This window comes from Protopterus annectens, chromosome 5.part1, assembly GCF_019279795.1.
Source record: "Protopterus annectens isolate FY-2018-M chromosome 5.part1, PAN1.0, whole genome shotgun sequence".
Classification (NCBI taxonomy): Eukaryota; Metazoa; Chordata; order Ceratodontiformes; family Protopteridae; genus Protopterus; species Protopterus annectens.
Genome location: NC_056736.1, coordinates 350,758,910 through 350,774,511, shown reverse-complemented (window position 1 = coordinate 350,774,511; position 15,602 = coordinate 350,758,910). Strand labels below are relative to the sequence as shown.

The 15,602-nt window shown below is 35.3% G+C and overlaps 1 protein-coding gene across 6 annotated transcripts in view; it reads right to left on the bottom strand.

Moving 5' to 3' along the window:
* Positions 1-15,602, bottom strand: part of ARAP1 (ArfGAP with RhoGAP domain, ankyrin repeat and PH domain 1) — a 2,759,262-nt gene that overhangs the window by 432,520 nt on the left and 2,311,140 nt on the right. For all 6 annotated transcript variants that reach the window (XM_044073028.1, XM_044073030.1, XM_044073029.1 and 3 more), the window contains one exon: positions 7,586-7,733. In XM_044073028.1, coding sequence (XP_043928963.1) covers positions 7,586-7,733 — 148 coding nt within the window. The remainder of the gene's footprint in view (positions 1-7,585; positions 7,734-15,602) is intronic.

Here is a 15,602-nt window from a genome sequence, read left to right as displayed (position 1 = left end):
AATTGTCTCGGTTTATGAAAGTTGTGCTGTTATGCAGGGGAATGACTGTTACTGTTCTCCACCCATTTGACACAAAACCTGTATGGAGGCTGAGGCTGAACAGTGTTGTTAGGGGTGTGGCAAATCATGCTTCGTGCTAGTTAAGATGGATCCAGGAATATTGTAAGGACCCATCGATACAGTATTTTTGTTCTGTTTTTTTTTTTTTTTTTTTTAATAGCACTTTTAGGGCTTGGTCTTGTGTGATAGCTGATCTCCATTGACCTTTTTTATTCTCGACCCAGTAGCAATGTCTGGATAAGTGACTTACTCAGAGTCACACACTCAGGCAATGGAGTCCGGGGGAGGGACTCTATCCTTGCACCATTGGACCACAGGAAACAGCTCCTTAATCCTTTACCTCATACCATTGAGATGCTTGGCTAGGCTCATAAAAGCCCTAGTGGTCAGAATGGATAGATGATAAGTCAGCAAGTAAAGGAGAGTATTACTGCTGAAACTGAATTCATACTCAAGTCTTGGTGAGTACCTTTACGAGGTGGACCCTTGTTTTCCACAAAATCTCACCAAGACGACACTGATATATAGACTGTATTGATATAGCATATATCATGGACAGAAGTAGGTTAAAAATTAAAAAAGATAGCTGGGTGCACAAGACCCAGGATAAAAAAGTGTGCAATCCTGGCAGGCACACTGGTGCCAGGACTGAGAAAGATGACAAGAGCAGAATTCTCAAAATATGGAAACATTCCTACAATGGGGCCAGGCCCAGAGGAGGATGGCCCCCCTGTTGTAGAAGAAAGTAGTAGTCCACAAAAATCACAAAAACCGAAAGGCCAAAAAACAGCCATAAAGATGATAAAGTGGAATACTGAGGATAAGAAAGAAATTATGTATTGTTATCATTATACAAAAAGCCCAGAATTTACAGACACATGATATAAAAAACAATTAAGAGACAAATTAGAGGAAAGAAAAATACTTCCAGAAGAAAAACTGTCAGAAGCTTCACATAAAAATTTGTATTCATTAATACAACAGATTTGTGAAAAATAGTACACAAGAAACTTTGATCTGTTTTGAAAAAGAAGCATCTGAGGAAGTACAAAAATGTAAACAACAAAACCTAGAGATTTTAGAAAAGTATAAAAAAAAATATAAACATGGGAAAGGAAGAGAGGTTTGATATGGTGCAATATCTATGCAAAGGAGAAAGCTAAATTAATCAATATAAAGAAGGCAGCCCCAAAGATTTTCAAAGAGAAATACAGGCAAAGGCATCCAGATACGGACAATTTCACAATAAAAAAATAACATCACAAAGAGGGGAATGTAAAAAAGAAGATTAGTGAAGTAGAAATTAAAAAACAGAAGTTGAAGTTATGGAGTACCTGAAGTGAAGTATTTGGTGAAGATGTTCTAACACAGGTTACATCACAGCATGAAGGAGTGAGTCCCCAAAGTAAGGAGAAGCAGGAAGATCAGGATACGTCTGAAGAAGAAATATGGACATGGAAAAGAAAAAGAGATTTATATGGTGTAATATTTGTGCAAAGGAGAATGCAAAACTAACGAATACAAAAAGAGCAGCACCAAAGATATTTGAAGAGGAAATACAGGCAAAGAACTCCAGACATGGAAAACTTTACAACAAAAAATAAGAAGACAAAGAGGAAAAGTAGAAAAGGAGATCAGTAATGGAGAAGTTAAAGAAATAGAAACTGAGGTCATGAAGTACCTCCAAAGTGAAGGACTCAATGTAGAATATCTAATTCAGAAAACATCACAACAGGATACAGCAATGAATATCCAAATTAAGAGGAAACCAGTGGAACAGGAAGCAATTGGTCAGGTGCCATATGAAGATATTTTGCAGCCTTCTACAGGAAATCAGTATAAACGTTCACTTGAAGCTGGACAATAAGAGAAAGAACAGGAAATTGTGGAAACTCTGATGCAGTCAATGTTGAAGAGTGATAGGTCAGCAAGTTCCCATTTGACTGAGCAATGGATGGCACAGGATGAAACTGAAGAGAATGTGCCATAGGAAGATGCTATACAACTTTCTATAGAATGCCCACAGGGATTGGAAAACAAAAAATGTGCCCTCAGTTTAGAAGAAAATGAGCTAAGAGAAGAGTTGCTTGATTTAATAGACATAGATTATATATATATATATATATATATATATATATATATATATATATACATATATATATATATATATATATATATATATATTAGAAAACTTCCCCAATGTGATGCAGCAAACTGAGCAAATTCTTCAATTCTTCAGCTATCATTCAAAAAGAAACAAATAATCCAACAGCGAACTAATAAAACACAAGTATTTAATGAATGTAAGCGCTTTCGTGGATTCAGTGTTCCACTTCATCAGACATCAAGAACAGAAAAAGTCAGTATGTTTAAATACCTTCTCACTTAGTTCATAGTCAGTCAAACAATTAAACAATTAAGTACTGAATTAATTAAGAAGTTGCTTACCAAATACTAACCAGTCTATATATAAAGCTATAAAACACTATTAAATGCTTTTAAAGTTAAAAGTTGAAAAGAGTTAAAAATTATTTCATATATACAGTTTCAAATACATGAGTTATACTACAAATAATCAAACCATATTTCTCACACAGAGATAGTGGTGAAGACCACAGAAAGGAAGATGCTCACAGTTTGCTGCATCACATTGGGGAAGTTTTCTAATTTATACAAGTTTTTATCATTTGGTGTTTTCCGTTTTTTGTTATATATATATATATATATATATATATATATATATATATATATATTAAGATCTACAAAAGAAATAGACTGCAGAAGGTCAACAAAACCCCAAAAAGTCAGAAGTTTGGTAAAACAAATGAACACCATAATTAGGACTGTCCATAGAGATCCATGCATTATAACAGAAGTAAACAGGATATATTACTGTACAGCTAAATTAATAACTGATAAAGTTCTACCAGAAGTTGGATACTATCATGGAAATATCAGAGAAAACTATGAAGCAATTAAGAAAGAAGTGTCACTGTTACAAGAAGATAGACGAGAGAAGAGATCAACAAAAATACTAGGAAAGACAAATGTAATAAAATAAATGCACAGTATTAGAACAGTCCAGGATCTATAATACACTATCACAAATAACAAACTAAAAATCTCAGCACAGGCAGAAAAAACTTAGAAGATACGTGGATAAATATAAAGGAAAAGTACAAGATAAGCAATTTATTGATGACCCAAAAAAGTTTTATAGAGAATTGGGAAACAAGGCAAAAGGAATTGAAAGCCCACCAAAAGAAGAAAAAAATAGAAACATTGTGGGAAAGTATTCATGAAAACTCTGTAGAACATAACAAAATGCTAAATGGACAGAAGAAGTAAAAGAAAGAATAAGAAGTTTAAAGGTACAGGATATGAAATGGGATGAAGTAACATTCAGAAAGATTGAAACAAAGTTAAGAAAAGCCTCCATTTAGAAAACACCAGGCCCAGATGCAGTACCTCACTTTTGGTTAAAGTATTAACATCTTTGCACGAAAATTTAGCTATGAGTAAGAACTATTTATATGCACACCCTGAATAGACACCAATCTGGCTAGCAACAGAAAAAACAATGCTCCTACTTAAGAATGAACTTGCAAGCTACCTTAAAAACTATAGACCAATAACTTGCCTTCCGATGATGTATAAGCTATATACAGGAATTGATGCAGACAGAATTTATAGTCATTTAGAGGACAACTGAATTATGGTAGTAGAACAAAAGGGCAACAAAAGAAAGTCATATGGAACAAATTATCATTTGTTGTTAAATAAAGTCATAGTGGAGAGCTGTAAAAAGGGGAAGAATTTAAGTATGGCATGAATTAACTACAAAAAAGCATTTGGTAGTATCCCACATTCCTGCATAAAAGAGTGCTTAAAAATATATGATACATCCTACACTGATCAACTACATTGCAATGACCATGAAACAGTGGCAGGCCACTTTGCAATTAAGCCATGATAAAGGACAAATTATTATCCCAGGGATAATAATTCAAAGAGGGATATTCCAGGATGACTCTGTCACTGCTGTTATTCTGCCTTGCCCTTAACCCATTAAGCTGTCTACTTAACAGCTTAGGCCATGACTATAATTTGGCTCCTAGAAAGCAACAAAGTGTAAATACTTATCAGCTTCTCTTTATCAATGATTTAAAACTGTACAGCTCATCAGATGAGGAACTGAAAGTACATCTGCAAGTGGTTAAATCTTTTTCAAATGATATAAGAATGTCATTTGGTCTTGATAAATGTGCAAAAGCAACCTTTAAAGCAGGAAAACAGCAGTACCAGGAAAACATCGGTTTGGGACAAGAATGCGATATAAAATAACATGAGTAAGAAGGAGTGTATAAATCAACAATAAAGCACGAACAAATGTGAATAAAACTTAGTAAGGAATACTTTAGAAGACTTAAATTAATCCTGAAAACAGCATTGACATATATGAACAAAATCCAAGCTATAAACCAATTTGCACTTCCTGTACTAACTTACAGTTTTGGAGTGACTGACTGGCTCCAAAATGTGTTGGACAGATTAGATAGTAAAACAAGAAGGATGCTTCATGCTTACCAAATGATTTATAACAATAAGTGCATACCAAGATTATATACTCCCCATTCTGAAGGAGGGACAGTCCTCCTTGAAATTGATTACATGTACAAATCCGCAATCGTGAGACTCCACACATATCTGCTGACCTCACAAGACCCAAATGTAGTGAAAGTTTTAAAACATGAGGAGAATAAATCTAAGATGACTTCACTGCTAAGGTTAGAGGAAGCATATTGGCGTCAAGCAGGAATGGAAATGAAACCACAAGTAGATAGAAATCAGGCAGCAACTGAATATGTCAAAAACCAAAAGAAAGAAAGACTATTAGGTGAATGATCAGATGAGAAGCCAAGAAATGTGGAAAATGCATAAATATAGTTGCAAATACAGAAAACTTCTGGAAGAACCTCATGTCGATAAGGAGCGAAAGCAGAAATGGCTAAGGAGAGGTGAATTCAAACCAAGAGATGAAAGGTTAATATTGACAGCTCAAGATAGTGAGCTATGTACATGCTGGTTTACAAAGTCCATTGAACATGTGGGAGAAACAGACAAATGTATGTCTTGTAAAACCAAATTGGAAACAGTCACACACCTCTGTGCTGGTTGCCACATACTAATGGCAGAATGAGATTGTGCAAACATTATGGTATTGAAGTAGCTGAAAAACATTGTAAACATGAGCCACAAAGTATCATAGAAAATGATGAAGTCTACATCACATGAGATCACTCATTACCAACAGTTCAAAAGATAGATGCTAGAAAACCAGATACAGTGGTCCAAAAGAAGACAAAAGTAGCACTGATCATTGAAATCACCACACCCAGTGACTGCACTGTCTTGCTTAGAGAGAGACACAAAGTCGTAAAACATCAGGATCTGCAGGTAGAAATGAAGGCAATGCAGAATAAAGATACCCAGACAGTTCCAATTGTAGTAAGAGCAATAGGTCTTACAAAAAATAATCTACAATCGTACTTAGATATGTTACCAATACATATAATTCCATATGAATTGCAGAAGGAGTCATTACTGGGCACATTGTGGGTGCTGCGAAGAGTACTTTTGGCTGACATCAAAGATTGAAACAATACTATTCTCATGAACTTTAATCATACTTTGACTTAGGAATGGGGTCCATTCCTGTCATGGTATTAGAATCCCAAAAGATTTGGAGAAATTAAAAAAGCATGAATCTATGAACTTATGACATTCATACTGATAATATTATCAACTGCAGTTTTAATTATATGTTGCATTTTTCCTATAAAACCAAGTGTATGATTAATGTTTTATATCTACTGTATTACTTGGATGTGTTTACCTGTGTTTTGTGTTAAGATTAAGAAAAAAGTATTTTCTGAGATCAAGACTCAATTACATATTTAAAAAAAATAAAATCTATGTTTGCAGTACAAGAGCCCTGTTCTTCTGAGAGTGATGCGATAGCATGGATAGTTTAATCTATTGTTTTAAACTTCTGTTTAACAGTGAAAGAAATAATTGGCAAAGGTAGTTATTTTAGACATTACACCAGGATGTTACAGTTTAAGGCACAACAGCAGGAACTTTTATACCTTGTAAGCTTACAACAACCTGGAAACAGTAAAAGGAAATCTTCATTTAGCTACAGAGTGGACAGCAGGCAGCACAACATATTGCCAGTTGCCACTGCCATTAAGATAAGTAACCCCTCTGGCTCAATTAAAAAAATATTAATGGTAGAAAAAAAACTTGAGCATTGACCAAGAGAGTCAAAAATGTTTCTGTATCTACAATGGGAATGCAAAGCAGTTTTGCTTGGATTTTACTAATGTTGGATTTAATTATAACACTTTTTGAATTTTTACATACACATGCTTCCTGGCTTTACATAATGTGTATTAAAATAAAAAGGGTTACAATAACACTGTTTCTGTCATTGCTCCCTGTCATGCAGGTGATATTTACATCATAACTTTCAAATTTAACACTACAGCTACGGCAAATGAGTGATGAAGATGCTTAATATATACATTCCTTACCTGAGAAATACAGTGCCTTATTGGTCCAAGCACATATGTTACAGAAGCGGCAACTATAGCTCACTGCCGCTGTAACATTCCTATGATGCCTACTCTCAAACTTACCTTTATTTGTATAGTTAATGACCATCTCAATAAAGTTACAATATCTTAAATTTTCAAATTCACAAATAGCCACATAATGGCACAGGCTAGTACTTGATATTGTTGTCTCACAGTACTTTGTTTTCCAGTTTGTTTACAGGCTGGAACACATCCCAGAGTTTGCATGTCTTTCTTGTGGCTGTGGGGGTTTCCATCGGGTGCTCTCTTTTCCTTCCACATCACAAAGACATTAGGTTGGCGATATGGTGTTTCTTCAAATTGCCCATAGGTGCTTACACCCTGCAATGACAGGTGCACATGCCAGTGTTTGTGTGTATATGTATATTTATGTATGCACAAGCACGCAAGTGCATATGAGTACACCTGTCTGTGCGGGTGCTTATGTGGGTGAGTGTATACCTCTCTGTCTATTCACGTGCGTGTGTGTGTGTGTGTGTGTGTGTGTGTGTGTGTGTGTGTGTGTGTGCCTCCACACATGCAAGAGTATCAGAGAGTGAATGAATGAATGGTCAAGGTGTACACAAAGATTTCTCTTTGCAAGCAACAGGAAACCAAGTTACTTTAAGACGTACTAGTGTATAAAACAAGCCATTTTTCCTTTCACAGCTTTCTGTAATTGCTAAAGGCATGTACTATAAGTTTTAATACTGAAAGGGAGCAGGGTATAGAGCTGCTCAGCCAGCATGTTTAGTTATACTCCTCAAGTATGCTTGACATCTGAGGTGTCAGTAATGAAAAGCAACATCCCTGTAAAGACTTTCATTTTATTTTCTCTCAGTAGCTAGCAGGAATACCATATCTCTAGTATGCACTACTTGACTTACATCAAATATAACCACATAGCGAGAAATGAGATCTTCAACAACTCGCCCAGCCTTGTAGTCCTGCCCATCTGTCTGGAAAAGTGTTGGCCCAAACACAATTGCTAGGTTATGGGTGTTCATCTGATTTTCATCTGAGAATCGCTGTACACTAAGGGGAAAAAAACAACAAACAGAACTGAATTATCAAGTGTACATGTGAACTTGACCTACTTTACATGGAAATCATGTTTGTAACACGTCTCTGCATCCTGTAACATTAAACATGACTAAGAATGTGACACAGATTAATTCAGTGTAATCACAGTAAGATGCCTGCTATGATGTCTGTACTAATTAGTTACATGATGTCAGAACTAATGAATATTATATATTATATTATATTAAAAATATATAAAGTGGGAGTCGTATCAGGGTTTGGGCAAGGATTATTTTTAGTGCCTGGACAAACTATGGAGTTGAGTTGAGTGCTCCCCAGAACTTTTTAGAGTTTTGTTTGTATTTTTTTTGAAAAAGTTTGGAAATGTTCTTTTTTATTTTTAATCACCAGATGTTTTGCCTGGTTGCGTGGCTGTTTATAATGAGTGAGGTCAGTTGGCTTTTTGTTTTTTTGTCAGGCTTTCCAGGCTTTGTCTCTAGTGGACATAATTTCCTTAGTTTGTTTGGTCAGCCATTTGGCACGTTTATCCTTAAAGCGAGGTGAGGTGGGGCTATCCTATCTCAGATCTCAAGAAATGTTGAATTAAAAAACACAACAGCATCATTGAGTGGGAGATGTTTTAATGGTGTCCAGTTCACACTGTATAAGATCTCACTGAAGGTAGAGGGGGAGAAATTGAATAAATCCCTAGTGTGCTTTATTTGGCGTTGGTGTGGGATAGGGGTAACCTTATGTATTACGAAGGTAGGTGAGTGGTCACTAATATTATTTGGTAGAGTACCAGAGGAGGAGATTTTGTTTGGGTCAGACACCAGGATCCAGTCAAGGAAAGAACCTTTGAATGTGAAAGCAGATCTACTGTGAAGTTGCGTATAACTTAAATCACTGATTTTAATTAAAAAAACTCAGCTGTCGTTACTGGTAATTTATTCTGATTTCACTTCTTGAGGTTTTCTAAGTATGATTTAACCTAGTTCTAAAAAACATGACAATTTACACAATATTTGAAGTTCTTTATGCCATCAGATGGTAATGTTAGCTACTAAAGTTTCTACACTACGAAATCGGTTTCCTATGTATAAAGCAGATATATGTAATATCTGTGACATTTTGTCTGCAGCATTATTTGTGTAATGTTCAGCACTACCCTATTCAGCAGCCATTTTACGTCTAACTAAAATGCTTATTTATCACCATCTTACTTCTGCATGGAAAAGCACAGGAATGCTATTCAAATTCTCAACAGCTAAAGAAATGATAACAGAATATAATAAAATAATCACAGCATAAAACAATTCAGGTATCTCCTGTCATTAGTCTCAGACAGCAACTTAAACTGATCTACTTTTAACTCCTATTTGCAGAACTTCATAAGAGCAACTGGAAATTCCAGATTTATGGCTATTCATGGCACTGCAGTTCAAGTAATTACCATACCACAAAATATGAACATGACAGGAAAATTCTCTTTGAAATCAACACAGTTACCAATGCTTTGCTCTCTAATTCATTATCAGCATAGGGGCCAGGAGACAATAAAAGTGTCAACCTGCAGACCAACACGCCCATAAAAAGTACCACTTTCATAGAAAGATAGTGTTTTTGTGTTTGAGTGGCTTAGTAAATTTGTCTTTGGCAGATATGCTTTTACACAACACATAGTACTGCTGAAAAAATTAGCACCTCATTTGTTTGGTGGCTCCATTACACAGAAACAGGAAAAGTGATGCATTGTTATATTTTGTCACTTGTGCTTGTGTTCCTCTGAAAAATAAAATTCAGTTTGTTAACTAACAGAACAAACCAGTAGGGAAAAAAATATCTAAACCCCTGGTTTTGTAACTAAATGACCTTCCTTGGTGATAACACATTTACAGCAATAAACATGTTTAAACAGTGAACTAACATTAACCTATTACATGCAAGTAACATTTTCAAGCCTTCTGTGAACACGGCTTTGATAATACCTTAATCTGCATAGAAACATGCAGCTAAGGCATGAATAAGAGAACATTCTGATCAGAAAATATTCAGAATTATACATTTGGTCATTAACATTCCAAAAGGAGTTCACTGATTGCTCAGCCCAACCAGCATGCACGTTGTAAATTGAGAATATACCAACAATATAAGTCCGGCCAGGCTTTTATTTTCTATTAGGCAAAACATAGTTTTTCTTGTCTGCAAAGATGCAACCATGGAATAAATACATTTTATTTTGCACTTTATCTCCATTTATCCTGTACAGTGCTGTAAAATTCCATGCATAGGGGACATCAAAAAATAGAAAGTGTAATGTACTCTTGAGCCACTAACAGTTATTTCCATTTCTTACAGAGTGTCTCACAATCGCCTTTGTTTGCCTAAAATGCACTTTATCCCCATTTAAAATTTGATCCTGCACAGTACTGTAAACTGCCATGCATAAGGACATCAAAAGAGAGAAAGTGTGGTGCACTGTGAAAGTGTGATGTGCTGTATTACAGCAATAACTAACAACTTTCTTTCCTTAATACGATGCACGTGTATTCATGTTTTTAAATAAAAGATTGTGAAGTATGTACAACACCACAGAAAATACAAGAAAATCAGATAGGTTCTGCAAACTAAAACATACCTGAATTTCCTTGTATTTTCCTGTGTCTCTTTTACTTCTAAACCATCAAGTTACACTTTATTTTTCCTTTCAAAAAAATAGCAACGGAGATCATCCTTTCTCTGTTGCTTGCTTACTAAACTGGTGATGTACTATGTAAGCCTGGGAACACAAGTCCCATATGCTTGCGCAGTACATTATCAAAGAGCAGAATCAGGAAACAATGTGGAAGAACACCATGGCACCGTTATACAAAAACGTTATTTAAGAAAAGTAAATAATTTTTTTCTTAAATAATGTCATTGTATAATAGTAATAACTGACTCCTGAGTGTGGTACATACCTCTCAGCCGTCCAGATTTTTGCAGAATGTTCAGATTTTTGTTTTACATGTTTGGTCCATTTTTCATAAAATTGTGGTTTTCTGACAAATTAGTGACAATTCATTAAAGATCAAAGTTAAAAAATAATGAAAGACATTTGAGTTTCAGACTTCATATCATTCAGAAAATGTATTTTAATGTAAAACTTATTATTCTATCAACTTTCTAGTTTGTAAGAGCAATATTTAAAAATTGTTCCTATTTTTGGGCGTTTGTCCCACTTTTAATCATGGCTTTGCCCAGATTTCTTGCTCTAAGAGTTTGAGAGGTATGGTGTGGTACATTAAAGATTTACCCACGGTTGGCTTTGTTTAATTAATTAAACCACACCAACAATGGGTAAATCTTCAATACACCTCACCCATGTCATTAGTTATTGCTATATTACAGTATGATAAATGTTCCTAGAATAATATGCTTGATTTAAAATGGAAGTGTACAAAATCCTTTAAGTTACAAGTCTGAAAAATCAAGGTTTTTTTATTAGAATTGTTTTTACATTCTAAGTGAGGATGTATACATAGGATGCTTGTAAATGCAAAGTGTCTCCAGCTTTTGATGAGCCCCTTTTGTTTTTATTCCATTCACAACTTCAAAGCTCTCAGCACAATCCATGCTCCATGCTGAAAAATAAATCTGCTTCCAACCAGCACTAACAACTTCTTCCCCTCTCCACCAGTCATTACTCCTAACAGTCAAAAGAAGTACTAACTCTGAGGCTAAAAACAGAAAAATAGAGCCATATACTTATTAAAGGGTCAGATGCTCAAAAAATGTAGTTAGGAACAATTAAATACAGTGCGCCAAATGAAATAAAAATGACAGTGTAGATGCATTGTTTTAGGTATTTAGATCTCAACTGCCATATAAATCAATAGGCAAAAGGCATAACACACTCATTTCATAAGTGTGAACTCGATCTGTTTCTTGAAGAAATCTTGAAAATGTCAGTGCTATTTTAAAACAACGTGCTTAGTCTAAGCCAAACCCTATAAAAGTCTTCTCTTGTTTTATTACTTATGTTTGCAAGTTATGCCTTAACCCAATTTACTAATTACTGAAATATTTGACAAATTAATCTGAAGGATTTAACAGAACTTGTGCAAAACTAGTTGTTAAAATAAAGTACATTTTAAACCTTAGAACTTAACTGCATGATATCATATAATAAACACTAACATTTACATTTCTAGCTTCTAATGAAAATAGTTGAATAATCTTAGATGATTATCACAAGGAAAGGTTTTAGGCTTGGGATTGGTTCAGCAGCATTTATTTAAATCTGTGTCATACTGCGGCTTTTCAGATTACTTTAATGTCATCCTGAGCTGTCAAGCATATACTAGACGAGGAGCCAAAACAAAATGAAAAAATAATCCTTGTGCCAGTATTTTGTTCATCAGACACCTGTTCATTACACTCAGTGGATTGTTAATTATACTAATGATCTATGTCCTACTTCAGCTAAGACCATGGGATCATAGGAGCCAAGCTGTATAACTGAAATATTTCAGGACTCTTGTTTAAGCAGTTTACATGGTGACAATCAAAATGACTCAGACATACTACAAGAAAAAGCACAGTAACACTGCAAAATATTCTTAATAATATCATATAAACCAAAAGCATTAGTAACAAAATCTGATAATAAAAGTATGCATTTGCTACACTTACAAGTCTCAAAACCATCTCAACAGGTCTCTGTTTAACAGTTCACAAAAATTAGCTGGATTAAATTACTCTACATTGAAAAAAAAATCCAAGAGTAGATCAAGACAATTCTGATTTCGTTATTTAGCAATGGTGCAACATTACTGCTATTTAAAGGACATTGGTAATATAAACTGTAATAAAATGGACGTGACTAGAACAAAATTCTAAAGAATGTACTTTGCAGATTATTTACTTATTTCTAGTGTCTAGGAGTTCTGGATTAGAAAGAGAAGCTTCAAAAATCAATCTACCAATCAATAAATCAATCAGATACTGACAAGGTAATGATTTCAACTATATAATGTTACTGTACAGCAAACTGATTATCATATATCAAAAATCTAATTTGACTTCAAATTAGTCTAAGGATTTGTACTTCTTTAACCAAGCCTAACATTTCATTTCATTCCAACTATTAAACAGAAATATACATCTCTACTTAACAAATAAGTAGAAATGTAAAGTGGACATTAATGGAAAGAACATTACGTTTTTCAGATTTGCCTTAACAATATTAACTTTGCATGAAGTTAAGTTTTCATGCCCTTGGTGCATACTTATGGAGTAATTAAGTATTTAATTAAATGTTTTAATAGTCTTCAAACAGATGAGATGCATCCAATTTGTCTCTAATTACTGCATTCATGCTTAGGTCCCTTTTTATATAATGAAATTACATCCACTTATTTCCATTTGTGATGACCATAATTATTTTATGCAAACATTATAATGTAATTTTAAAATGATAGGCAGACGTTAAAATGAAATGCACTGTATATTCTTGTATTTCTTCTAAGGTCTTTTGAAGTACTATGCTGTTAACTGCTTAGTTCATATCTCATGCAGCTAATTACAAATGAGACATGAGATAACCCCTACAGAAGGTATAGCAAGTTAACTTCTCTATATATGCAATTAAAAGTAACACATTTATGACCTTATTACTTTATCATATTACTCAGAAAAGTTCTTATCAACTAAACTGTATTGCACACAGAAATATGCAACGGAAATTTTTAGCTAATTTTCACTGACAGTTGTTTTACTATTCGATTTTATTATGTTTCAAATAATGAAGGTGCTTTTGGTTAAAACAAAAAAAATTGTGACTACCATGGCAGATATGGCTACTTGCCTCAGGTATTCTGCTTTTATCTTATGTCTTCCAGGGGAACTACCTTATGTCTTTGACATGCATTCTTGAACTTCTGTTACATAAAATATCCCAACACTCTTAGGATGGATGTTCTACATGACTAAACACACACAACTCTATGGAATGTGCACTTGAAATGTTTATTAGACAGCAAGCTTTTACTTACAGTCGGTGTCGCTTTTTCTTCATATGTGTCACCCTGTCCTCATGAACTTTATTGATACCCTGGATGTGTGTGAACATTTTTGTCATGCCCCCTTCAAACTTTTAATTTAAAGACAAAATTATATAATTGTATTGGTATAAAATAAAGATAAAATGACACCACTAATGAAAATTAAAGGGCTTATCATTTTAAGTTTTGATTACCAGCCCTTGCATTTTTTGTGAATGGAATAATCCCTGCCTCCAAAGTTTTAGTGCAGGAACTAATGCCACTTTTAATTTCACATAAATACCTGAAACATCAATACAGGGAAAGTTGCTTGAATGGAAGTCAGTGTCCGTCTCAGCTTAAATGACTTACAGAGATCAAGGCCTCCTAATCTGAATTCTGCCATCACTTCTTCCTTCCACCCTCTGTATCTCCCTTTGTCTCCATCTCTCTTTTTCTGTGGCACTGGCTAACTTAAGAAGTTTAGCTCTGATACATATGCTCACTGCATAAGCCCTCTCTCCAAGAAGATGCAACCTTAAGTCTAACACAGAAAATGTCGGGGGGCGGGGGGGTTGGTGACTTTCAGGAGCCATCAGTTACTTGGCTCATCATACTGTATTTGTTGATATGTACTTCTGCTCACCCCATTCACCAGGGTAAACACACAAAGTACACCAGTGAGGAAATGCATGCAAAAATCACTTTGTGCCTTTTCCCAGGACGGCTGATAGCAAAAGTCCAGGAATTTTGAGGGCATACAATGCTAAGTACTCAGTGCCTTGAGATTCCCTGTTGTTTGGAAAAGGAGTGCAGCACCTCGGATGCTCTGTCTTTTTCTAATTCCATGGCACTTCAGCACATAGGCTGCAACTTGAATCTAAGTTGGCAGGAATACTGTGGAAACTCTGTCTTTGCATCAATAAATGACTAAAAATAAAACATAGCAACATCAGTGGATGCCTCATAATCTACTACAGGTGGCAGAAGAATGGCTTATGCAGTGATCACCACATTTGTTATATTAACTAGACAGAATGATTTTGCAGAAAAGCTAACCAGCTCATAAATTGCTGGTTTAATTTTAACTACTTAACATCCTGACACCAGTCATTGGTCTCAGTGAGGCCTTTCTCTAAGATGTCAACATCACTTGGGGAGTTAATTCTGGCTCCCAACTTGCAATTGTCTGTGAACTTTGTCAGCCGGAGTCCATTCATGTTGGCCTGGACTTCACAAAAGTAGATACCAAACAGGAAAGGACACAGGACTGAACCCTGTGGGACTCCACTTGTGACTGGTCGGCAGTCTGACTTGGAGTCAGCTACTTTTACACTGTGGGTTTTATCTATGAGCCAGTTTGCAACCCACCTAGTGATATAGGAGTTGATGCCTACTTAGTGAGTTTTTCTATGATTCCTGAGTGGGGAATGGTATCAAAGGCCTTGGCCAGATCAAGGTAGGCTGTATGAGCCACATTGCCTTCATCCACAGCTCTGGTGTCTGATTCAAAGATGTCCACCAAGTTAAACAGGCATGGTCTACCTTTCACAAAACCAAACTATGTGGGATTCAGAGTTTGGAGATTCCCTATATCCTTGTTTATTAGGTCCATGATGATGCATTCCATAGCTTTGCATATCAGACTTGTCAGGCTAATGGGGCGATAGTTCCCAGGGTCTGTAGTCGCTCTTCCTTTGTGGAGAGGGATGACTGTAACAGTACACCATTCGGTAGAGACAAAGCCTGTGGTGAGGCTGTGATTGAACAGGGCACACAGGTGAGGTGCCAGTTCAATCTGTAGTTTATGTAGAACACAGCCAGGGATATTGTCAGGTCCCACAGAATCTCTATTCTT